Source organism: Schistocerca piceifrons, chromosome 1, assembly GCF_021461385.2.
Source record: "Schistocerca piceifrons isolate TAMUIC-IGC-003096 chromosome 1, iqSchPice1.1, whole genome shotgun sequence".
Classification (NCBI taxonomy): domain Eukaryota; kingdom Metazoa; phylum Arthropoda; class Insecta; order Orthoptera; family Acrididae; genus Schistocerca; species Schistocerca piceifrons.
Genome location: NC_060138.1, coordinates 779,151,857 through 779,178,871, shown reverse-complemented (window position 1 = coordinate 779,178,871; position 27,015 = coordinate 779,151,857). Strand labels below are relative to the sequence as shown.

The window sequence follows — 27,015 nt, the reverse complement described above, 5'->3', positions numbered from 1 at the left end:
GGCAGCTGCATATATTTAGCTTGTACCTATGAAGAATTTTTATAACTGTTCTCTGCTAGAGCAGGGCTATCGCTTACGTCCGGTAAAAGCAGCCTAAAAGTTATAAGATAATTACAGACGAATTAGCGCTTGAGGTGCCGGTACAGTCCTAATTATGTCGAGCAATCACTGATCAGTGTTCCTCAGTAGCCGAGGTCGGTAATGCACGCTCAGGCTGTGGCGCTCGACTCGTAGGTAACCGCTTTGAGTCCTGGTGCAAGAAATTTTCACCGCTAGTACTTGGACGGCAAGGGAGTAAATGCGTCGTGGTCACATTCCTAGTCATCTGACTTCGCACCACTGTTCTGGATTAAATACCTAATCTCTTCGTATTGTCTCATGGGCCGGCTTCATGTGATTGTTGGGGATCCTTTCGTCGGATGGGGATCTTCAGCTCAGCAGTCCAATTGCTACTATTTGAGAGAAGTAGGGTATGTGCCTCTTCTGCCTCCCCTCTCCCTTCATCTGTAAAAATGCAAATACAAAACTTCACTGCACAAGCACTCACTATGCTCATACATGCATTCCACACAGATATACACTTGAAGGTTCATACCAGATTGCCAAAAACCGTCTCCATCATCCCCTTGCCTAGGATAGCAATGTGGGATTCTCGCTCACTCCCTGGGTAGAGAAACGATTGGCCCTCCATTGTGAGAATGATCTCATTTAGGAGAACCCAATTAGTACTGACGATACAGAGCAATCATTCTGTTGACTCCAGACCGAAGTGCGTGGAATATGAATATAGACAGTGTACAGTGATTAGTTAACTGTATTAATGTATTTTATTATTGATGGCAGTTTCAGTGACACAGCATTTTTTTGACATCACAGTGAGAATAATACTATTCTGGCTGATGTAAATTCTTTTATGTTACTTAGTGAAGACCGATTGATCATAACTGGTGGTGAATGTGACTGCAAATATTTATGTGCTGTGTGGCATTACATGCACAAAACAGTGTTTATTTACAGAAAGTATGGTACAAATTAAAGAGTAAAAGTCGAAACTGCCAGTGAGAGTCTGTAGTAATCTGGAACAGACTGCATTCCTTAGTGTTCCTGTTACACCCCAAAGACGAATGACGCACAAGGATTCTATGACATGCAGTGTGACAGATGGTGCCCCTATCTAACATGCTGTTTGGTTGGTTGAATGGCATGGTGAAAGGGACCAAACACCGAGGTCATCGGTCGCGTTGGGTTAGGGAAGGGTGAGGAAGGAAGCCAGCAGTGCCCTTTCAAAGGAACCATCCCGGCATTTTCCTGAAGCGATTTAGGGAAATCGCGGAAAACCTAAATCAGGGTGGCTGGACGCAAGTTTGAACCGTTGTCCTCCCGATTGCGTGTCCAGTGTGCTAACCACTGCGCCACCTTGCTCGATAAGATGGCGACGAACATATAGATTCGACACCTTCCTCAGTCCACCCAAGGGCACCTTGGTGCTATATATATATATATATATATATATATATATATATATATATATATATATATATATATATATATATATATATATATAAGAGAACCTGGCTGCCGGAATTAAACATTGTAATGCATGATGAATAACCCATACTTTTTGTAGAAATAGTTTGAACAGTTCGTATGGATTCCACGACAAATCGCAGTCGCTCATCAGACTCGAGGCGGTCCTACGACACATTAAATACTTTCGTTCACGGTTTTACATTACCTTGACAACCATCTGTCGCTGTGTTGAAATTTCAACATGCTAGCTTGTCTATACCACAGCTAATAATAGATTCGTAGTCCTGAATCTCAAAAAACTAAGAACTCTCGAGTTGATGTACAAAGAAATTGAAGGAGTCCGGTTGTTGCATGGTAAATTCTATGGAGTACTTGCAAAACATTTTCTAGAATCTTTGGTTGATACTAGTTACTACGCATCCAAAAGAAAGTGTTACATTGACAGTTTTACACGAAGTTCCTTACCCCACTTGTAAAGTTGCTTCCAGAGTATAAACACAGATGTAGTTTACAGATGACCCATTATATTAAATATTATAGACGACACGACATAATAAGACCCCAGGCAGTTCGTAAGGCTGTTGTGAGCGTTTGACTGCGAGGCGTCAACTGCTGCAGACGAAAACAGTAGCCGTCTACAGAGCTGTGATAACACGGAGGCGTTCCATAGAATCGTTTACAAAATCGCGTTACCTTGCCGGTCAAGGCAGACCCTCAAAGCTGTCAGGCCTAGCCCACTGCAACCACCAGAGATCAACTTACGCCGATTCAACTAACGGGAAAAGAACTCCAAGGCGCGCATTATCAAAGAAATAATTGTCGTGACACATTACCGCGCGAGTGTGTTTCGACGCTGAACTGTGTCGTTACTCTGTGACTAGTTATGCAAAACTGTACATCTCAGTGGCACTGGACGGACAGTTAACCGTAGGTATAGTCTTGTTCTCCGTCGGAAAATGTGATGTTATAGGTCTGTCACAAAATAAATGCTGCAAATGCGTGTACTTATCTAAACACATCGGACAAAAGGATTAGTCAGTGCCGGAAGACATCTCGCTGATACCGTGTAACACCGCCTTCAGCCTTGGTAAAGTCATCAGTTTATTACGTGTACGTTACTTCCAGCTGACTCATAGATGATTGGATCCCGTAGATACACCAAGCTGCGGGAAGGTTGAGTGCCACGCTTCACCAGCTGTTGTAAATAATCCCAAGAACTTTCTGTGGGATTAACAACGGGTAATTTAGAAGTCCAGTCGAGGAGCAATAGCCTGAGTGCTCATCAAACCAGGAACATAATCGTGCTGCCCTGTGAACACAGCTGTTGTCACCCGGGAAGATGGGTGTGTTCACAGCAGTTCATCGTGTGAAAGAAGGCAACACTTACTCCACGACAATGTAGAAATAAACACCCTGGTTCATTTTCACGGTAACCTGAGTGACTAAGTCCAAGTCATGGTACGAGAAACACCCAGAAAATATCAAAGAACCTCCTAAGTCTTCAACCACATCCTTTACACAATTAAACGTCGGTTCACTCGACACCTTGCATGTTATTTATTTAATGCACGGTCCAGTCCCATTAATGTGACCACCACCTATGCTCGACGTCAACGTGCAATAACCACCGACAGAGGGCAGGAAGCAGCACTAGCAGTGGAGGGTACATAAAGCGTGTCGGGAGACGCGGAAAGCAGAGCAGTCGTTGTAATGCGGAAACGGAGCGATTTATCTGACGTCCAGAATGGCGTGTCATTGGCTTTCGAGCCAAGGGTGTAGGCATTTTCGAAACGGCTAAGTTTTTAAATTGTTCGCATGCCGCCATGGTTAAAGTATTCCTTTCATGACAAAATGGCGCCATCCAAAACCGGCACCGAGGCAACTGCGGTGCACCACTGGCACAGTGAACTACAGCTGCGGAGACGTGTGCATGCGAATAGACATGCATCTGCTGAGCAACCGACCGCCCAGATGGACCGAGGGGCTACCAACAGTGTCTCTTCAATGACCGTTGAGCGAACGTTGCTGAATATGGGCCTCCACAGCAGCCACCTGGTCCGTGCACTCATGCTGATTGCTGTTCATCGGCGACGGAGGACTAGAATTTGCACGCCAGTACCGCAACTGCACGTCCAGCGAATGGCGACAGGTGGCCTTTTTAGATGGATCACGTTTTACGCCCCATAGGACAGATGGCGATTGCAGTGTACGGCGTGAGGCGTCTAATAGCAAACACCTTGCGACAATCTTCGGAAGGATACAGGCCAGAGGAGGGAGAGTTACGGTCTGGGGAATGTTTCTGTGGCATTCCCTGGGTGCTGTCGTCATTCTGGAAGGCAGAATGGATCAACACAAGATTGCATCTGTCATGGAGGACCGTGTCCACCCCTACATGCACTTCGTTTTTTTCCTTCGCACTATAGCATCTATCAGCAGGACAATGTAAAGTGCGGCGCAGCTCTCGGTGTAATTACGTGATTTGAAGAACGCCAGAATGAGTTTACCATACTCCCCTGGCCACCAGACTCTTTAGGACCATCTCGATCGGGCTGTTCGCGTGATGCATCCGCAGCCGAGAAACCTGGCGCAGCTGGCCACGGCAATGGAGCCGGCATGGCTCCACATCCCCGTCGGTACCTGCCAGAATCTTACTGACTCTCTTTCTGCCGGTCCCGCAGTTGTCCGCGCTGCAAAAGGCAGCTATTCAGACTTTTGGACATTATCACATTAGTGTGACTGGATAGCGTATAACTAGACTTCTTTAACAAAATTGCATCGGGAATACATTTGGCAGAAACCAGCGACACTATAGGCAATATCGAGGGTTGTATGCGTATTCTACAAAGAGCAGAGAAGGGTCGAGCTCTCGATTTGTTGGAGGAGTTGGAGATTTACAAAGCCAAAAAGCATGAGCCCACTAGGGTACTCAATGGACAAAGCGATTTTGTGCCCAACGCCTACTTTGCTTTGTTTGATAACGTTCTAGCCTTACCTGATGATTTATGTCGAGAGCTACCATACATTAGTCGCTCTAATCCTGATTATGTCCTACCTGTTCATGGAATGTATGGCCAGACTATACAATTTTATTTATTGACTGTTGGCTCTGGCTCTGAGCACTATGGGACTCAACATCTGTGGTCATCAGTCCCCTAGAACTTTGAACTACTTAAACTAACTAACCTAAGGACATCACACTCATCCATGCCCAAGGCAGGATTCGAACCTGCGACCGTAGCGGCCGCGCGGTTCCGGACTGAGTGCCTAGAACCGCTAGACCACCGCGGCCGGCTATTGACTGTTAACATGTTGTTTAAACGGTTTCTGTGGGAGACATATCATGTTGTATGTAAAGCCCTCTAGTGGTTAAGTTCTTAAGATCGGTGCGCGCATACATAACAACCTGGTAGCCGACCCAACAGAGGGCGCTGATAATTGATCTGTCCTTTTTTCAGCTGTCATATAGACATTTTAGCTTTCATAGGCAATTATGGGTTGCTACAGGCAATGTGTTACGTATATTAATTGTTGACCATAAATCCACCATAAAAAAGGATCGGTCCTATTCTCTTCATGTATTTCCTTTTAATTATTTTATATGGGTAACTCTATTCGTCTTTTAATGTATCACAAGTGGTTTCTATGATAGTTATCAATTTTAAAAGTCTGCTACATGTATTTTATCTGATGTGTTTTTATCATATTGTGTTTTTTGCGTAAATGATGACTACATCTAAGCCCAAAGTAGCGACATCTAGGGAGCATGTAGGCAAACAGATTTCTGGTAGCTACTGTACTTCAGTAGCCAGTTGCAATAATGACTGTGTGTACCATGTGGCCTATTCTGCACCTTATTTTAGATCTATGTGATGATGCTGTGCAAATTATATTTATATGTTTTGACGATGCCATTATGGCCTCATCACTTTAGGACATGGTATAAAAAAGGTACGTTTCACCGTATTTTACCTGTGCATTTCTCTGGTTGTGTGATTGTATATTGTGATACGTATTGCTGTATTATGTTGAAAGACACACTGCTCACTAGGTGTATATATTTGTATATTGTAGATCTGAGGATGGCCATTACGGACCGAAACCGGTCATCGTCTAAAGAATTGATATTGTGATCAAAGACTGGAATAAAAAACATTTGACAGTATTGGATCACTGTTTGTATACGCGACCATGTCGCAGTTGGTGAAAGTATTTTAATTATTACATTTTTGTCTCCACATACAATATCTATTACGTTACCTTTCATTCTTTCTATATGTCGATCTATGTAAATGTACACACTTCCTCACCACCTGTCCGCTCTCCTGTCAGCTTTTGCTTCAGCCAGGGCAAGTGCATGCAACTTTCAGTTATGTTATGGCTATGAATGGATAACTGTCAAATTAGTCCTATTGGACACACAGGTATTTACTGACGTCAATTTACAAGGAGTTACGATGATTTTTTTATGTTTTGCGTTTGACTACGATTTTATTACTCATGGTCTGTTCTTATATTTGACTATTGTCACACCTTTTAACTTTAGATTTTATGTTTCACTGTTTACTACGTATTTACTTGATTCCTTTATTCCTACAGGTGTAGAACCAGTCTAATTTTTGTATTCTGTCACAACCAAAATTTGTCTTTGACTTTGCTCTTACACAAGTGCAAGTTACTACATTATACGGTTATTACTGGTATATCAAGTTTTTGTATAATTTCCGTCTCATACGAGCATGGAATGTATAAAACTTTCCTCGGTGTAACAATGCTTAGTTGCATGCAGTTAAAGTTCATATAACATTTATGAACGATGCTCGTTCCGCACTTTATATACTGACATTTTTATGATGAGTCGTCGGTTATTAGCTTTATACTTGAGTTTCCCTTCATATATCTTAAGCTTGACGATTATTCCACAAAAAGGAAATTTTTCCTAGTGCGCCTTTCTGTTTTTTGTACTCGTTCGCAGATCTGGGGATGGTTGCGTTGGCAACTGAAACTAGTCTAATCATCAGATTTTAATTTCTATAAACAGGATTTTAGGGCATAAGTGCAGATATTGTGATCATTGCTACCTTCATACGTGCACATATGAGTGTATTAGCTGTTTTTTTCTGTGTGTTTAACAATCTTACTGTAAACAGGTCACATAATTTACTACCTGGTATTTGTTGCACGGTCGTAACTGCAGCACTAAGTGGACAACGCTTGTCAGTATAGACTAACCGTATTGCGTCCACGCGTCCACACTTCAACACCTGAGCTGCTCCCCAAGCGAAAATAAGAATTAATGACTCTTGCCACAAGTACTTTGGGGTACTAACCAACCTAAAAACGTACTGCTCCTACTTACTATAGTCACTAGTCTGCAAACAAAGTAAATACTGATGTAATGTCGTTCAGCACACTGTCCTCAGTCACCAATAGAAATATATGCAGTTTTACCACTTACAGCCTGTATGAACGTGATGTAGGCAATTAAAATTTTGAAACGAGGCAAAATCGCGACCTGTCTGACCAACTTAGACGCCTCCAGTGAGGTACTGTCCAGTTTGTGTTATTTGTCCTACGGAAGATGTGTAGCTTTATGTGCTTCCGTGATGTTTGGCCTTTTGCGAGGTAGTCGATTGCAAATGTCCATTGTATGAAGTTCCCTCCACAATGTTCGCTCGGAAACTGGTGGAAATGAGCCTGAATTCGCTCACAGCAGCAATTCCAGACGGGTTTCAAATTTTTAAACCGTTTGTCGCCCTCGTGATGACTGGGTGTTGTGTGATGTCCTTAGGTTAGTTAGGTTTAAGTAGTTCTAAGTTCTAGGGGACTGATGACCATAGCTGTTAAGTCCCATAGTGCTCAGAGCCATTTGAACCATTTGAACCGTTTGTCGTTGACAGAGCGTGACACTTGTCTCAGCCCCATTCGTTTAGGTTCGTTTACGACCACTCTTCTTACCCCACATTATATGGCTGCGAGTAGTACAACATCGTTCTACACACGTTGGACAATCCGCTTTGGAGCACCAACAGATCGAGCAAGCTCATTCACTGCGTGGCCATGAACACGTCTAAATACGATAGGTTCTTTCTGCAATTCTGTCACGTATGCACGTCGACCCATGTTGCTGCGCTGAGTCCATTCAAGTGACTGTCATATACTGACCACTTTACTGCTATAACCTAAGTCAGCAGTGGAGGACCACATGGCAGCCTAGTACGAAGACAGCAGTGGAGGATCACGTGACCACCTAGTACACCATCTACAGCATTCGAAAGCGATCAGTGTTCTTTTTTTTATGGGGGTTACTGATAATCTGTCCGATGAACTTATTTCGATTTTGAGATCTATAGTACTTTCATACGATACTCCTTATTTGGTATGAACGTCCCGGCCGAACAACAGTAGCAGCTGAATTAATATTCTGTCCAAAGGTTGAACTTTGTTCGAACTCTCATAGCAGTTCTGTTTTCCGATACCGAGTGTCTGATGAGACGAGTAAAATACTTTTTGAATTCGATATTGCAGTGCAATGTTCCTTCATAAACGCATGCGTATCAGAAGGAATGCCAACTGTGGTGGCTGCTGCATTATGAAATACATGAAATGTATTCACAATTGCAAATGCGAACAGCCTCAGCTGTATAAGGGAATGACAACATGAAAATTTGTGCCGGACCAGGACTCGAACCCGGGCTTCCTGCTTTACGAGATCGATCGCCTTAACCGTTTAGGCTGTCCATGCACGACATACGGCCAGACCCAAATTTCCATTTTTTGTCTTTCCTGCGTCACATCGTGTACTCGTACACAGTTTACGTAATTCCCGTAAAGGGGAGGGCATTTTAATTGAAAGTTCCAACCCGGTATCGTCGGATAAATTCGATAATACAGTTCGTGTATTGGTAAGAAGACGACATGCTGAAGTTCGGGTCTGGGTATGAGTCGTACACGTATAGCCAAAGCAGTTAAGGCGATAGCTCGCGTAAAGCGGGAAATCCGGTTTCGAGTCCCTGTCCCACAAAAATTTTCGTTGTCCTTATTCCATTATACTGCTGATGGTTGTTTGCATTCGCACTGCGAATATATTCTATGTATTCTATGTATTATCATTGTTCGCTATCCATGCATATTATAAAAATTTATGTGCTGTATGTATGTACGTATGTATACTAACTAAACAAACACTCTTTTTAGCCTTGTTTCACAATTTATTATTAAATTTATTGCACAACCTAGGTTTAGGGTTATAGGCCGATTTTCAAGTACATTACTGATTCCCAAAGATGATATTACATCGATAAACATGATGACGAGGCAAAGATAATCTCAACTTCTTAGGTATCGATCCATAGCTTAATGTACACTTACATCAATGACTATTTTTTTAACAAATTACATCCATTATTACACATTCACCAATTATATCACAATGACCGGACTGAAGTTATGCATCAGCTAAGAAATAATATGAACCAGTGGCACACTAACATAAAGGTCAGCGTGGAGTTGTGGGTGCCCAACATAAATTTCCTGAACATTAGCTTAAAGATTGAAGACAGTAACAATAAATTTAAAATTTACCGAAAAGATTCCTTCACTGACACTTTCATCCCGGCTTCCTCCCAACACCCTACAACCTGCAAACTTGCAGCATTCCATCACATGATCCACCGTCTCCTTTCTATCCCTATGTTCCAAGAAGACTTTGACCAGGAACTTGACACAATAAAAACAATAGCCATATTTTGACCCCAACACCACTGATAAAATTTTAGGTGAGAAGATGAACAAACAAGCCAGGTCCCTACTGTCCCCAATGAAAAACACAAACAGGAAAAGAAATGGTACAGATTACCTTTTATAGGGAAAACATCAAATAGAATGAATAACATCTTGAAGGCAAAGGGTTTCTCTGTTTTTTATGTCCCTCAGACAACAGATGGTTTCTTGTTCAATGCAAAAGAAAAACAGCCAGCTATTACAAAAAGTGGAGTTTATAAAATCACATGCCGGGAGCGTCAGTCTTGTTACATTGGACTGTACTAGGCTTAAGGAACACCACAGAAGCTGAAGATTTAGGAAGCCTGATTCAGCCTTTGCAGGACATTGCCTGAACAATAATCACAAATACGCAATAGATGTACAAGTCCTACACACAGAGGAAAAGGGGGCCAAACTCGACCAATTAGAAATTTTAGAAATTAAAAAAACAGATGTGTATATCTCCACACCTGTTATTAAACGGGCAAACCCAATTCAATTATTCATATCTTTTAGATGAGATCACAACCCCAGGATAGAAGCTAAACTTTGGGCCCCAGTCCATCGTAGTTAAAAATATCTTAGCTGATGCATAACTTTAGTCCAGTCATTGTAGTATAATTGGTGAATGTATAATAATGGATGTAATTTGTTTAAAAAAATGGACGTTGATGTTAGGGTACATTAAGCTATGGATCGATACCTAAGAAGATGAGATTATTTTTGCCTCACCATCATGTTTATCGATGTATTATCATCTTTGGGAATCAATAATATACTTGAAGATGGGTTTATAACCCGAAACCTAGGTTGTGTAATAACATTAATAATAAATTGTGAAACAAAGCTAAAAACAGCGTTTGCTTAGTTAATGTTTCACCAAGAACCCACAGTTGATTCAGTTAAAATGATTTTGAATACGTATGTATACGTCTATATTCCACCTCTCCTCCTAAACCACTGGACCGTTTTCAACCGTCTTGGTACGCACACTCCTTACTGTCAGCAAACAATCGCTGTGGGGGGGGGGGGGGGGTAAGAACCAACTACCTGTATGAGATATTACGTCATAAACAATGAGATGCTTGAAATACAGTCGCGTCATGTATGACTTTTAAATTTATTACTCCAGTGCTACTGACACTATTCCCAATAAATTTCGCAGACAGTATTTACATATGCCTCTAAACACACCTATAAAATTATATGATGGTACCACACATACCTCAGTAGATACGACGTCATAAACATCGACATGCGTGAAAAATTACCGCATTGTGCATGACGCGTAATTACTTCTTTGCTACTAACTCCATTCGCAACACATTTAGCAGACGATGCCAACAAATGCTGCAGAATGTACGTGCACATTTGTATGACAAATACTTCAAGAGACATGATGCCAGAAACACTGAGATGCGTGGAAAAATGCAGCATCATGCATTAAGTTTTAATACCTTTATTCCTTACCGCGTAAGACATTGCTACAGTCGAGTCAATTTCAGGAAATCCCTGGAACCTGGCAGCGCCTTTAATAGCTTTCGACTGAGAAGCACAATCGGATTCGGCGAAAAAAATTGCTGTCTGTAGTGCTATGAAGAGGCGTCGCCATAGAGACTTTTAGAAAATCGCGTTGTAGGTACTCGAATCAGCTGCGCCCAGTTGCCTCGACATGTAACTAGAAATAGTGTTTATAATCAAGTTGTGAGCTAACGAAACATTATAGAGAATTTGTATTGTGCATATTGTTTCTTAATTTGGATACTGTATTTATACATTTTTACATTCTTGATATTTCTTTGTACGATTGTTTCATAACTTCAAAAGTGTTTTGACATATACATGGAAATGAAATTTTTCCTATCTTACACTACAAATACACTTCATTTTTTGTTCTAGTCTATAATAGGAAATTGACAAAATGAATACTAGGGTAATGCCGGGTTAGTTATCTAGTTACTTATAAAAATGTGTTTGGTAAAGCAGTGCAAGAAAGTCCTTCAAATGATACTTATTCAGTCACAGATATTATTTTTTTCTAAAGAAAGCTTACAAACCCAAGAAAATAAAATAGTCAAGGATGAACTCTCGCTCCACTGTATTCGGAAGAAGTGCTGACACGATCTTCTTTTCACTATGCCCAATAAGGGTTATATCGATTTCCCAGCGCTATACGAAAGACGGGATTATTATTTCAAAAGACTGCGTTGCTACAGTGCTACACTGCTGTAGTGTTCCTTCACTAGTATCCTGCATCACAACGGGACATGATACGTAGAGAATCAGAGGTGCCTGGATAACATCCCTGGTATCCATCTGACGGCACGTGTTATATAGCCTTCGGAAGCGTACTTATATAACGTCTGTTCTGTGTAGTAGGCTGGCCACACGAAGTTCTTGATGTCAGGCTTAAATGAAGAAATTGTCCACACTTCTTGAACTCCAATAGCCGGACTTAATTCGCATTATGAATCGCCTTGTTAAGCTTTATTTTATAAGGCCTTCTCTTTGTAACGAGCGCTGGTCTGAATACAGAACAAATGCTACATAAAACGATCTTGTACTTCACCTACAAACGTACGTTCACATTCTGAATTTTTAGAGCCCTTTTTCTAATAAGTGACTGAAGACTCAAATGTACCTACATTCTATTTTGCAATTATCTCTTACTCAGGCTCTGTTTTCATCAGTAGATTCGCAGTATTGAAGGCATGTGCCTCAGAAATGAAAGAGAATTTGTTTTTGCTTTCCACTTAACGCATCTCTCTACATTGCGTAATTTTTTTCACAACGGAACGTTGTAAGCGTAAACTGTGAGTACACTGAATTCTTCGTACTTAACCTCTGCCACGCAGCATGAAAACTGAGTTACGGAACGAGCACTAAACCACTTATTAATTGCAGAAAACTAGTGAATTTGACGGTTATATACTACATTTACTACTAGGTGGAAATAAATGAAAGTGCGGGAGCGTGTTGCCAGAGGTTTCCCTGTCGTGCAGAGAAAGTTGAAGATAACATGGTGCGAGGTCAGTGTGGCTATAGCGCTTTGGCACCGCAATGCGAGGCAGTTGTAGGACAGGGAAAACACTTACTGTGTGTGTGTGTGTGTGTGTGTGTGTGTGTGTGTGTGTGTGTCAATCATCGAGAAGTTACGGTGCTCTGTAGTGGGGTTCTTCGTTACAACATGGCCCGGAGACAGTATTTGAACGATTTCACAAAAGGAAGAATTATCAGGAAACTGGACGACGGACAAGTGTGACGAGTGTAGCACAAAAGTTTCGTGTTGGTCACAAAGTTGTTTCACAGGCATGGGGAGCTTTCCGAACCACAAGTACTGCAGCCGAACAAGGGTCGGCCGGCCGCTTTGGCCGAGCGGTTCTAGGCGCCTCAGTCTGGAACCGCGCGACTGCTACGGTCGCAGGTTCGAATCCTGCCTCGGGCACGGATGTGTGTGATGTCCTTAGGTTAGTTAGGTTTAAGTAGTTCTAAGTTCCACGGGACTGATGACCTCAGATGTTAAGTCCCGTAGTGCTCAGAGCGATTTTTTTTTTCGAACGAGGGTCGACCACGTTGAACCGCAGCATCAGATGACGGCTACGTTGTGGATGTGGCAAGAAGGGACCAACGGCAAACAGTGGATGCAATTGCAATCACATTTAACGGAACTGCAATGCACGCAGTCTCACGCTGCACAGTGGACTGCATGGGGGTGGTCTCGTTGTCCGACGACTAGTACGGTGTGTTCCGCTGACACACGCAGTTCTGAGCACTGTCTGCGTTGGCGTCGAGAGCGTAGGAATTGGACCAAGGAGGAGTGTGGTCGCGTGATCTTCTCGGATGAGAGCAGCTCCAGTCTGAGTAATGATTCTGAACGTACCCTCGTATGGCGAGATGGTACCACGTAAAGGACCCAGGGACATTGTCGAACATGATGGTTTTGGTGGTGCTGGTGATGTGGTGTTGAGAGACATACTGACCTCAGAATCTTTGAACACGGAACACTCGCCTGGTGAACGTTTTAGTGATAGTGTGCTCCTTCAAAAAATGGTTCAAATGGCTCTGAGCACTATGGGACTCAACTGATGAGGTCATTAGTCCCCTAGAACTTAGAACTAGTTAAACCTAACTAACCTAAGGACATCACAAACATCCATGCCCGAGGCAGGATTCGAACCTGCGACCGTAGCGGTCTTGCGGTTCCAGACTGCAGCGCCTTTAACCGCACGGCCACTTCGGCCGGCTGTGCTCCTTCTACATGTGCGTCTTTTCACGAGTGCATCCGGCCCTGATTTCATTTTCATGTATGACAACTCGTTACCGCATCGAACTGCGCGGGCGAGGGAGCTCTTGGAGGAGGAGGAGGGGGAGGAGGAGGAGGAGGAGGAGATTAGTGTTTAAAGTCCCGTCGATAACGGTACCATTACAGACAGAGCATAAGCTCGGATTAAAGAAGGACGGAGAAGGAAATCGGGCGTGTCCTTAAAATGGAACCATCCGGGCATTTGCCTGAACCGATTTAGGTAAATCACTCTAAACATAAATCAGGATGGCCGGACGCGGGTTTGAACCGTCGTCCTCCCGAATGCGAGTCCAGTATGCTAACCACAGCACCGCCTAGCTCGGTAGGAGCTCTTGAAATCAGAGGATATTCGTCCAATGGACTGGCTTGTTTGTTCCTCCGACTTAAATCCCATGGAGTATGTGTGTGGAATGCGTAGGGGAAGCGAAGCGTGACCACATGCACCAACGACCATCCAGCTGCACTGTTGGAGGACTGAAACGCTCTATGACAAGAACTCTTTTCCGACCTTGTCGCCAGCATGGGAACACGTCGCAGAGCAGGCGTCGCCGCCCACGGTGATCAAACACCTTATTAAGAACCATGTTCCGCTCTTTGTAATGTCCAGGGAACCATTATGAACCACGGTGAATCCAGTGTAATTGTTGTCTTTGAATAAAAGTGTCATTTCTGTTCGTGTCATTGATATTTCTTTCAGTTACCTTCTGTACCACACTGTAGTAGTTCTTCCAACATATGGTTCAACTTTCAACGAACTATGCTACTGGAAGTGGTACATTATGCGATAGTCACTTTCATCCTTATTTTTGAGCCTCAATGTTCGTCTAATGCATATAAACTGCCACGGATCAGACGAAAATGTTGAACTACCGAAATTTCGAAAGACGTTTCTGCTAAACAGGAAATCTGTCATTGGCAAAAGACGTCAGGAATCGGAGGTATTCAGGCACTTACTGACAGCTTAAAACTGTCTGCCGGACGCCGACTAGAATCCTGAGACCTGGTTTTCTTGTTCATGCTCTTATCGACTGGGTTATCCGAGCACGTCTCACGGCCGAGCGCCAAGCATGAGTAGGGCACAATCTCTGTTTTTCTGGAATGAAAGATGGCCTGTCGCTAGGATTTCATTCTTATTTGAGAAGTTTTCATATTTGAGAGGGTGGTACTGGTTCCTCGTTTGGCCATTTTCATTTATATACCTGACTCTTTCCGGCATTTATTGTTGAAAAATTTTGTTTGGGTCTTTGTTAGTTGACAATGGCACAACTTCGCTGATTCCTACAAAAAGCAAATATCCTGGTGTGAAACTGATGTGTTTTGTAGTCTGCACAACAAAAAATCTTTCGGTGATGAAACTTAACGACTTAAGCAGAGGTGAACTGAGTGCGGCCTGACATTTGTTCCAGGGGCACCTGCCAGTTGCACTTCGGACGCAGTCCGCTCAAGGTGGTCCGCTCCAGTGGGCCCTACCTCTACGACGATGACGGCTTCCGCTACATCGACTGTTCCTCCAGAGTCAACAACGGTGAGTGTTCCGCAGCCCTGCTGCTGTTGGCTGCATAAGAGCCAAGGCCGACGATACCGCCAGTGCCGTTTCTGCTCCCAAAGTTAGTGTACGGCTACAGTGCACACTGCTCCTTTACATTCACTATCTGCTCAAAAGTGTCTGCCCACCCCCATGTAATGCAGCACTGACTACTAGATATCGCAAGAGGCAGACCCGCCAATGTAGAAGGAGGCGGGCAGTATTGTGTTCTCAGCAGCGCTACAGTCACAGCGGCAAGGGTCGACCGGAAGGGCTCAGTGACTTCGAACGTGGACTAGACATTGGATATAGAATGAGATTTTCACTCTGCAGCGGAGTGTGCGCTGATATGAAACTTCCTGGCAAATTAAAAATGTGTGCCGGACCGAGATTCGAACTCGGGACCTTTGCCTTTCGCGGGCAAGTGCTCTACCATATTTTTTTCCCCCTAGAACTTAAAACTACTTAAACCTAATTAAACTAAGGACATCACATATATCCATGCCCGAGGCAGGATTCGAACCTGCGACCGTAGCAGTCGCGCGGTTCCAGACTGAAGCGCCTAGAACCGCTCGGCCACCGCGGCCGGCAACCATCTGAGCTACCCAAGCACGACTCATGACTTGTCATTACAGCTTCAATTCTGCCAGTACTTCGTCTCCTACCTTCCAAACTTCACAGAAGCTCTCCTGAATGCCTTGCAGAACTAGCACTCCTGGAAGACATTAGATGTCAACTGAATAACAAATCCATCAGCGACATTTCGACCTTTCTAAAGCTGCCCAAGTTGACTGCTAGTGATGTGACTGTGAAGTGCAAACGCGAAGGAACAGCCACAGCTGAACCAAGACCGGGTAGACGTCATGTAATGACGGACAGGGACCGACGAGCACTGCGGAGGGTGGCTTTTTAAAAAATAGCATGAAATGTGCTGAAGGAAGCACTCGTGAGTTCCGTGTTGCTACCAGTAGTCTAGCTAGTACAATGACTGCTAGCCTATGAATATACATATGTGCTGCATTTCCCCATACTGAAGTGCCATATGATAGGATGCGGCAGGACAGGATACAAAAAAAAAAAATGGTTCAAATGGCTCTGAGCACTATGGGACTCAACTGCTGAGGTCATTAGTCCCCTAGAACTTAGAACTAGTTAAACCTAACTAACCTAAGGACATAACAAACATCCATGCCCGAGGCAGGATTCGAACCTGCGACCGTAGCGGTCTTGCGGTTCCAGACTGCAGCGCCTTTAACCGCACGGCCACTTCGGCCGGCGGACAGGATACAGTACAGTATTAATATCGTGTCTGTGTTTACTATCCTTGACATCTTACACTGCTGGTCATTAAAATTGCCACACCACGAAGATGACGTGCTACAGACGCGAAATTTAACCGACAGAAAGAAGATTCTGTGATATGCAACTGATTAGCTTTTCAGAGCACTCACACAAGGTAGGCGCCGGTGGCGACACTTACAACGTGCTGACATGAGGAAAGTTTCCAACCGATTTCTCATACACAAAGAGCAGTTGACTGGCGTTCCCTGGTGAAACTTTGTTGTGATGCCTTGTGTAAGGAGGAGAAATGCATACCATCACGTTTCCGACTTTGATAAAGGTCGGGTTGTAATCTATCGCGATTGCGGTTTATCGTATCACGACATTGCTGCTCGTGTTGGTCGAGATCCAATGACTGTTAGCAGAATATGGGATCGGTGGGTTCAGGAGGGTAATACGGAACACCGAGCTGGATCCCAACTGCCTTGTATCACCAGCAGTCGAGATGTCAGGCATCTTATCCCCATGGCTGTAACGGATCGTGCAGCCACGTCCCGATCCCTGAGTCAACAGATGGGGACGTTTGCTAGACAACAACCATCTGCACGAACAGTTCGTCGGCGTTTGCAGCAGCGTGGACTATCAGCTCGGAGACCATAGCTGCGGCTACCCTTGACGTTGCATCCCAGACAGGAACGCCTGTGATGGTGTACGCAACGACGAACCTGGGTGCACGAATGGCAAAACGTCATTTTTTCGGATGAATCCAGGTTCTGCTTGCAGCATCATGATGGTCGCATCCGTGTTTGGCGACATCGTGGTGAATACAAATTGGAAGCGTGTATTCGTCATCGCCATACTGGTGTATCACCCGGCGTGATGGTATGGGGTGCCATTGGTTACACGTGTCGGTCACCTCGTGTTCGCATTGACGGCACTTTGAACAGGACGTTACATTTCAGATGTGTTACGACCCGTGGCTCTACCCTTCATTCGATCCCTGCGCAACCCTACATTTCAGCAGGATAATGCACGACCGCATGTTGCAGGTCCTGTACGGGCCATTATGGATACAGAAAACGTTCGACTGCTGCCCTGGCCAGCACATTTCCAGATCTCTCACCAACTGAAAACGTCTGGTCAATGACGGCCGAGCAACTGGCTCGTCACAATACGCCAGTCACTACTCTTGATGAACTGTGGTATCGTGTTGAAGCTGAATGGGCAGCTGTACCTGTACACGCCATCCAAGCTCTTTTTGACTCAATGCTCAGGCGTATCAAGGCCGTTATTACGGCCAGAGGTGGTTGCTCTGGGTACTGACTTCTCAGGATCTATACTCCCAAACTGCGTGAAAATGTAATCACATGTCAGTTCTAGTATAATATATTTGTTCAATGAATGCCAGTTTATCATCTGCATTTCTTCTTGGTGTAGCAATTTTAATGGCCAGTAGTGTACATATTACGAATAGCTAGTGCTTAGTTTTGGGCATTTTTGCTGGTGTAGTCCCCCCATGTCAAGTCTTTATTGATAATGACATCAAAGAATTTGTGACTCCTTACCTCTTTCAGAAATGAATCACCTAGTTCAAGGGAGATATTATTAATCCTTGCAGCCATTATATTTCAAACATAATTTGCATGCAAACAGAAATGGAAATCCGTTGGACGAAAATACGGAAACACCAAAAATACAACACATTACCATGCCTAATACGGTGTACGAAAACTGTTAGCAATCGGAACAGCTTCCAGTCGTCGCGGAATGGATAGACACAGTTCCTCGATGTTTTTCAAGCGAATATTACACCATTCTTCCTACAAAATAGACCACAAAGGCTCAATAACATTGAGATCTGGTGACTCTAGTGGCCAGTGAAGATGCAGCAGTTATCCTCGTGTTCACAGAACCTGTCCGGGACGTTGCGAGCTATGTGAACAGGGATCCTTACGTCTATGAACACAGGAACACCGTTGAGGAACAAACAATGTACCATGGGATGAACCTGATCAGCCAAAATGGTCACTTAATACTTGGCAGTAATGTGACCTTGCACAGTATCCATGAGGCCGATGTGGCTGCCCACACCATCACCGAACCCTTGCCAAGATTCACTCTTGGGACGTAAACTCGGCCAGAAGCTGGAAATAGTGCGAGACAAGACTCATCCGGTCAAATGCGTTTCTGATATTGCCCCATAGTCTAAGTTTTATGGCTTTGGCATCAAGTTTTCTTGTTACTGGTTTTGCATCACTGATACAGTTCCCCACAGTCGTTTAATGAACAAAGTAAAAACATATGGACTATCAGACCAATTGTGTGATTGGATTGAAGAGTTCCTAGACAACAGAACGCTGCATGTCATTCTCAATGGAGAGATGTCTTCCGAAGTAAGAGTGATTTGAGGTGTGCCGCAGGGGAGTGTCGTAGGACAGTTACTATTCACAATATGTATAAATGACCTTGTGGCTCACATCGGAAGCTCAATGAGGCTTTTTGCGGATGATGCTGTAGTATATCCAGAGGTTGTAACTATTGAAAACTGTACTGAAATGCAGTAGCATCTGCAACGAATTGACGCATGGTGCAGGGAATGGCAATTGAATCTCAATGTAGACAAGTGTAATGTACTGGGAATACGTAGAAAGAAAGATCCTTTATCATTTAGCTACAACATAGCAGGTCAGCAACTGGAAGCAGTTAATTCCATAAATTATCTGGGAGTAGACATTAGGAGTGATTTAAAATGGAATGATCATATAAAGTTGATCGTCAGTAAAGCAGATGCCAGACTGAAATTCATTAGAAGAATCGTAAGGAAATGCAATCCAAAAACAAAGGAAGTAGGTTACAGTAAACTTGTTCGCCCACTGCTTGAATATTGCTCACCGCTGTGGGATCCGTGCCAGATAGGGTTGATAGAAGAGATAGAGAAGATCCAACAGAGAGCAGCGCGCTTCGTTACAGGATCATTTAGTAATCGCGAAAGCGTTACGGAGATGGTAGATAAACTCCAGTGGAAGACTCTGCAGGAGAGACGCTCAGTAGCTCGGTACGGGCTTTTGTTAAAGTTTCGAGAACATACCTTCACCGAGGAGTCAAGCAGTATATCCCTCCTACTTATATCTCGCGAAGAGACCATGAGGATAAAATCAGACAGATTAGGGCCCACACAGAGGCATACCGACAATCTTTCTTTCCACGAACAATACGAGACTGGAATAGAAGAGAGAACCGATAGAGGTACTCAAGGTACCCTCCGCCACACACCGTCAGGTGGCTAGCGGATTATGGATGTAGATGTAGATGTAGATTAGTTGTTTTAGAATTCCAGCTCGCCCCACAATTCCCTGCTTCCGGAGCTTCCTTCGTGTTGTTTTCGCGCTGACAGGATTTACGAGTGCGACATTCATTTTTGAAGTGCCTTCTGCAATTGTCGTCGTCTTATTTTTCGTCGCAGTCCTCTTCAATGACTGTTGTCACTATCACTCAACACATACTTTTTTTCCCTTTCCCTGTATCCGATATAAATCTTTGTTACGGTATGTCTTGAAACGCCAAACACTTTGGCTCTCTCGGTTACGGATGCACCCACTGCGAGAGCACCAACAATTTGTCCACCTTCGAACTGACTTAGTTCTTGTGTAACACACAACTGCACAGAACACTGTTCTGACCATGACTGACAGTCGCAACATACTGAGGACATTGTGCTAAGGGCGCCCACACCCGCGGGCAAGAGGGCCGCCTCCCCCTCCCCCCCCCCCCACCCCCTCCAAATCATAGCTCCATAGCTCTCGGAGGAAAGAAAATACAGCATTCTCAGGTGTTTTTCTTTCAAGAAAAGGATTTAAAAGTCGGTAATAAGCGGCTATTTAAAAGGGTCGGAATTAGAACTTTTTTATGGCTACTTAAAATTCCCAATAGTCTTCCGAAATATTAAATATAGTCCATACCCTCAGGTATACCTCCCTCCCCCTCCCCCATCAAAAAACTAGCGTATGCGTGCCCTTGCGTTGCGCTGATGCTGTTCATAGTCAGACACAACAGCGCAACACGCAGGGTTGCTTAGCATCTGCGTATTTCATGTTCAAGCTCGCATTCATTGAGGTGTTCCCAAAACTTAGCCAACCCCTGTATATGACAGTATGTGCCCCAAGCGAACTGAACTAAAACAGTCACAAAACCTAGTTGTAGGGGTGGCAGATACCCTACTGATATTTGCTGTAATTCAACTACAAAGGAGATGCCGGCAGCTTATAAAACCTTGCTCGCTCGATTGTTGAGCGTTCCTAGTCAGTGAAGGGCGCTTGTCAGAAAGGATAAATAGAAGAGATAAAGTAGATCCAAAGACAAGCAATACGTTTTATGATTGTTCCGTTTAGTAAATGCGTGAACGTCAATATCAGCAGAGATTTCAAGAAAAGCGCTTGTAACGTATCATTTCGTTATCCAGGGGCCTGTGCTGGTTGCTATTATGAATGGCAAGGCCAGTTCCATTTCTACATCTACATCTACCTACCTATTCCGCATGTCATCGTACGGTGCATAGCGGAGGGTGCCACGTTCCACTGCTACTCATTTCCTTCCCTGTTCCACTCGCAAATAGAGCGAGGAAAAAATGAATGTCTAAGAGTTTCTTTACGAGCCCCAGTTTCACACAGCTAATCTTCACGGTCTTTACGCGAAATATACTTTGGGGGCCGTACAATCGTTCTGCAGTAGGCCCCAAATGCTAATTCTCTAAATTTTCGCAATAGTGTCTTGCAAAAAGATCGTTGTGTTCCCACCCGAGATTACCATTTGAATTCACAAACCACAAATCTAGAAACACACCACTGAATTGATCCGATTTCTTCCTTTAACCCGACCTTTTGAGGATCTCAAACACTCGATCTTGATGAAACTTACCGCGTGTGTAGAGGGGGCACAATAGTGCATACGTTTATTTTTTATTATTGTTTTTTTTCCTCCGAGTTTCACTTTTGAGGGATAAAGCACATCCCGAGAGGTAATTGGCATTTTAGATTTAGTGGAAATATCTTCGAAACGATGATACATTAAACATGTTTATCGGATAATAATAATAACATGTAATTAATGTTCTTGAAAACTGTGTAATAAACTTTCGTAATAATTTGAAATTTTGCAAAATTTTGACAATTGAAACTTTTGTTACAACATAAATTAAAGAAGGCTTCAAGCAGCATACGTCCCTGTGTAATAAAGCTTCTTCCTCTTCTTCTTCACTTCAAGTATTAGGCAAGTTGCTTCTTACGGTACCGATCTCTTACATTGTCTTCCTACGTTTCTTCTTCCAGTGCATTTAAAATACAGATAGTTTACTGGGGATCCTTCTCCACCGACGCAATTTACATGTTCCTTCCATTTTCTCCTATTTTCCTTTACTTTCTCATTTAACTTATGTATTCCTACATCTTTCCTCATATCTTTATTTCTTTTTCGATCTTCCCTTGCACATCCTTCCACTGTTTTTAGAAATATCATTTTCGAGCCTTTATACTAATTTCTTGGTGTCTTGTTGTTGTCTATGCTTCACTTCCTTAAGTAAGGGTTGGTACTGCTATTGTTTTAGGATTTCTTCCCTGGCTTTATTCTGCAAACTTTTTACGATGGTTCCACGTATGGAAGTAAACTTATATAATTTTTAGTCCAAGTCATGGTTATATTCGTAAGTGATGTCGCATCCTAGACATTTAAAATGTTTTACTTGCTCCAAGATTTTATTATCATCACTGGTTGTCTGCCCTGAAACGCTATCACTTACGTTTTGTTTACAAACAATGTTAGGTTGTAATCTGAGGCTATCTGCTTCAAGTTATAAAGGCCATATGAAGGTCATCTTAATTCTCTGTAATCAGAGTTAGGTCATCTGCATATAAAATTATATATAGTCTAGTGTCACGATCTGAATGAACTCCATGTATGTTCAACCTCTTTCATTTGTTGATAACTTTTTCGCCGTTTGTGTATAGGTTTCTTAACAGCATTTATGAGGTGAGATGGATAACCTCGTTGAGCCATGATAATCCATAGTATTACTCTATTCATATTATCGAAAGCTTTCTCAAAATCCACAAAAGCGAGATGGGTTTCCCTATTGCACTCTCGTCTCTTTTCTAAAACTTGTCGCAAAACCATTGACAATGGTTGATCGGCCATTTCTAAAACCTGACTGTTCTTCAAATATTAACTTTCCCACGATATTTTTAAGTTCTGCATTCAGCATTTTGCCATACAAAATCCAGGAGGCGTATACCTCGATAGTTATTATGTTTATTTTTATCGCCTTTTTAAAGATAGATATTACTTTCTGCCTTATTATTTATCCAACATTGATTAAATATGTGAAGAAGTCGTAGCTGCAGGAATAACCCTACATATCTCCACAGTTCCATATTAATACCGTCTAATCCAGTGGTTTTTCTATTTCTTAAAAAACTTTTAGAGCTTCTGTCAATTCTTTCGTTTCAATACCGTTCAGACCTTTGTGTCATTTAATTCAGGTAATGTATGAGTTAAAGTATCATAATATCATAATTTTTATAATGAGCGATCCATTTATTATTAAACACGTATACGATCATTTTCTTGTCTGTTGAGTGTTTTCATCACTTTATAAGCGATAGTTTGTCTGTCATGTAAATCATGCTCTACATTGCTAATAAAACATTCCCATGATTCTGCGTGCGCTTTCCGGGTTACGTATGTCGCGTTACTTCTCTTCTCTTCTCTTTATATTCATTATCCTTTACATTAGCGGCATTATTTATGTAGGTCTTGAAAGCTTCTTATTTTTCTTTAACTGCTTTTTCCATCTCTGGCGTCGAAGTCCTCACTCCTCTAAGTTCCCTGTATTCCCTTTTCTTCTTCAGAACTTTATAATTGAATTTACTAGTCACTTAGACATTACAATTTTAATAGAACTATAAGAACATTAACATAAAAAGGTACAAGTAGGATAACAACGTATAGAAAAAAAAAGAAAAGGTCTATATCCTCTTGCTGACGACGTAAATCTGTGTGTCTTTCTTGCTATGGAAACTGTTGGTAATTTTTAAATGATTAAATGTTGTAAAATCTCTGAGTATTTTTCCGTTTTCATTACATACGATTTCTCCAAATGTGCCTACTATTTTTGCAATTGGTATATTTCCAGTTCTAGCATTAAGATATTCCATAAGTAAAATCTGTTTTTTTATTGTATCTGTTTCGGATCATTTGTAACTAGACATAGTCAATTCTCTTCGTCAAAGCTTACCAACGTACTGAAATATGCCTCACACAAATCAGCATTTTAGAGCGATCCATTTAATCTCTCGTGCATTATTGAACACGTATACGATCATTTTCTTGTCTGTGGAGTGTTGTCATCACTTTATAAGCGATAGTTTGTCTGCCATGTAAATCATTCTCTATATTGCTAATAAAACGTTCCAGTGACGCGTCAATCTTTCCTTTTTCTGTAGTATAAGTCGCTATTACTCTTAGGATTCCTCTTCGGCATTTAATTCCTACTGGCACTATGCGTTCATTTACATATTAATTGTCCAGTATTTTATCTTCCCATTTTCTATACTGTAGATGGCATCACCTTTACTTGCTCTTTGTTCCTGCTTTACTCCACTGTAGATCATAATAAAATCGTCTACAATTTAGTTGCAGATCTTTTCTTCTTTCTTTCTGTAATTGTTGCCAAATCTATTTTCTTTTCTTTCAAATGTTTAGCTAATCCGTCTTCCTTCAGAACAATTCTCCTATCATTCCACTTTCCAAGCTGCATTAAAGAATTTCCTCTTGTTCCTATTTCTTGTCCGTGTCGTATCCGGTAATGCGTCGTATTTCTGAGGGTAGACAGAGTACTGCAAATACATTTATTGAGTCCCTGAATGGGGTACTGAGCCACTGCAGGTGAGACTGGTGATGGGACTGTCAACTCTTGAGTTTTACCAGTCACAGCTGGTAACTAATAAAAGTGAGTACCGCACAGCATTTCCTCTGTACCAGAAGTTATGGTTATACCGCCCATACTCAGTCGCCAGAGCTTGGCAGGGCGCACCACAGGCAGGTGAGGTTGACAGCTGGATGAGAGAGGTTGTATATTCGCATCATGAGCCAAAGTTGATTTCTGTAATACCGTTTTTAGAAAATAAGCTGTACGCATTGTACTGTCGGATTGTTTTCAACTTACCTAAGAAAAATATCCAAACATTCAATACTGTTCTAATTATTTACTCATATTTGTTTTATATTTTAAATCGTTATTTTACGTTTTACATTCATGAGTTTAGTTTACCTTTTCCCATACGTATATTTTGCTAATTTTAAATAATAAGTAACTCATTTTTATGATAGAAAATAATTACAATAATGATTATCTGTAAGGAAATGCTTAAAACTTAACGTTTCCTTACACGATGCACATAAAATGAACGAAATTTCTTCACGTAACATGCACGACGTAGAAGATAATATAAAACATTAACTCTGACTATCACGAGTGATGCTCTAAATATCCTGATTTGTATCAGGTATACTTCAATGCTTTGGTAAACCTGGGCGAAGCGAACTGATTTGGTACTGGTTCCTGCAGCTTGATTGCATTGCTTCTCATGTGGAAATTGACAATACAATCATTCAACAGAACTACATCTGAAAGTCTTCTCACAAAGTTCTCCCAGCGACGAAAGCCGTATATGTTCCACGGCTGTGCCTGTGCCATCGAGCCCTTTTGGGATCTCCAGATGTTTCTTGTCCTGGGGAATGACATTCAAAACCGTTTTCTTCGTTCTGGCTGCCCTCGTTTTCATAGATTTAAAAGAAACTACGGATGAGTTTGGACCGAGAATTCGAGAAACTCTTTTTGAAGGTCCAAATATTCTTGTGACAGCTTCTAATTCCGGTAAACAAACCAAATCAAAAGGTGGTTGAAAGATATTTTCTTTCGCAGTGAGGGAGAGATATTTGTGTTATTGTTAGATTCTTGCGGTGGTCAGTGTGAAAGAACCGTTTAGAACATCGTACCTGAGGACAAGGAACTTGTTTATCTGCGATCCCAAAGAGCTCGACAACACAGGTACGGCCATGGGACGTATACACTTTTCGATGTTGGAAGAACTTCGTTAGAAGACTTTCAGATCTAATTCTGTTGAATGATTATGATGTCAACCTCCACCTCAGAAACAATAAGATCAAGCTGCATTCATTAGTACAAAAGCGATACTCTTCGCCAAGGCTGAAATACGCCTGATACAAATTAGAATGACAATATGAAATCCTGCTGTATTTGTTTTACATTTACTCAGTCGTGTATATTACGTGAGGAAATTTCGTTCATTTTATATACATGGAGCGAAAAAAGTATGTTTCAAGCTTTTCTTTACAGATTATCATTATTGTAATAATTTTCTATCACAATAATGAGTTACTTATTATTTTCTATTAACAAACTACTAGTATTTGAAACGGTAGGCTAAAAAACAAAAATCTTTGAATGTAAAACGTAAAATAAGAATTTATAACATACAACAAATGGGAGTAAAATAAATAATTAGAACAGTAACGAATGATATTTTAACCAGATATGTTGAAAATACTTAGACAGTACATTGCAAACAGCTTATTTTCCAAAAATGGTATTTCAGAAACCAGCTTTATTACACAGGAATGTATGTGGCAAGTGATGATCTAAGGGATCGCTGTGTCAAAAATCTATGGATACCAGTCATCGACTGGAGCAGAGGTGAGATTCTTCCTACACGTCGGTCAGGGGCCTGAAGATGGCGTAATAAAATATAAATAAATATAAATATAAACTTGAAATTTGGACGACTGAAGGTGTTTTGATTCGAAATTTTATACTAAGCAGCCTAGGTCCCACAACCATCTGTATAAAGATGGATTTACAGAGACTTCTTTAATTTATATGTAACAAAAGTTTTCATTTGTCAAAAGTAATTAATGGTGGTGAGATATTTTGCGAAGTTTCAGATTATTACAAAAGAACATTAATTAATATCACTTTTTATATGAAACATACTTTTTGCGTATGATCCTTTTCGAAGACATTCCCATTACCTTTTGGATGTGTTGTACCCCTTAGAAATGAAATTGGGCACGAACAAAAAAAATAAATATTGAACTATTTTGCCCCTTTGCACGTCCGCCAAGTTTCACCAAGATCGTTTATTGATACTTGGTAATGTTTCTTGTAAGTCATCTTGTATACTCCTTCAGTCACTCAACGACGGCACCTTCCCACTCATCACAGCGTCATCAGCGGACAACCGTAAACTTGTTGCTCACGCCGTCCATCAGAATATTTACGTATTCATGGTGCATCACCTTTAGCTTGCACCGAAAATATTGCGGAAATGAAAAGTGCTACTGACTTGTGGTTTTCACACACAGGATTGGTAGTCAGGGGCTCATATTATTAGCCAGTCAACAGATAGTAACAACATTTAGAACGTGTATTTTTGAGCAAACACACACTTTTTAAAAGGAACAATGCCTATTGACATTAACAGGCAAGAATTAGGGTAAATTACGAGGGTCACTCCAAAAGAAATGCACACTATTTTTGTAAAAA

General features: G+C 42.0%; 1 protein-coding gene across 2 annotated transcripts in view; it reads left to right on the top strand.

Annotated features, from left to right (window-relative positions):
- The window catches only part of LOC124712792 (5-phosphohydroxy-L-lysine phospho-lyase-like), a 316,431-nt gene that overhangs the window by 167,518 nt on the left and 121,898 nt on the right, over positions 1-27,015 (top strand). For both annotated transcript variants that reach the window (XM_047242898.1, XM_047242899.1), the window contains exon 2: positions 15,001-15,119. In XM_047242898.1, the coding sequence (XP_047098854.1) occupies positions 15,001-15,119 (119 nt within the window). The remainder of the gene's footprint in view (positions 1-15,000; positions 15,120-27,015) is intronic.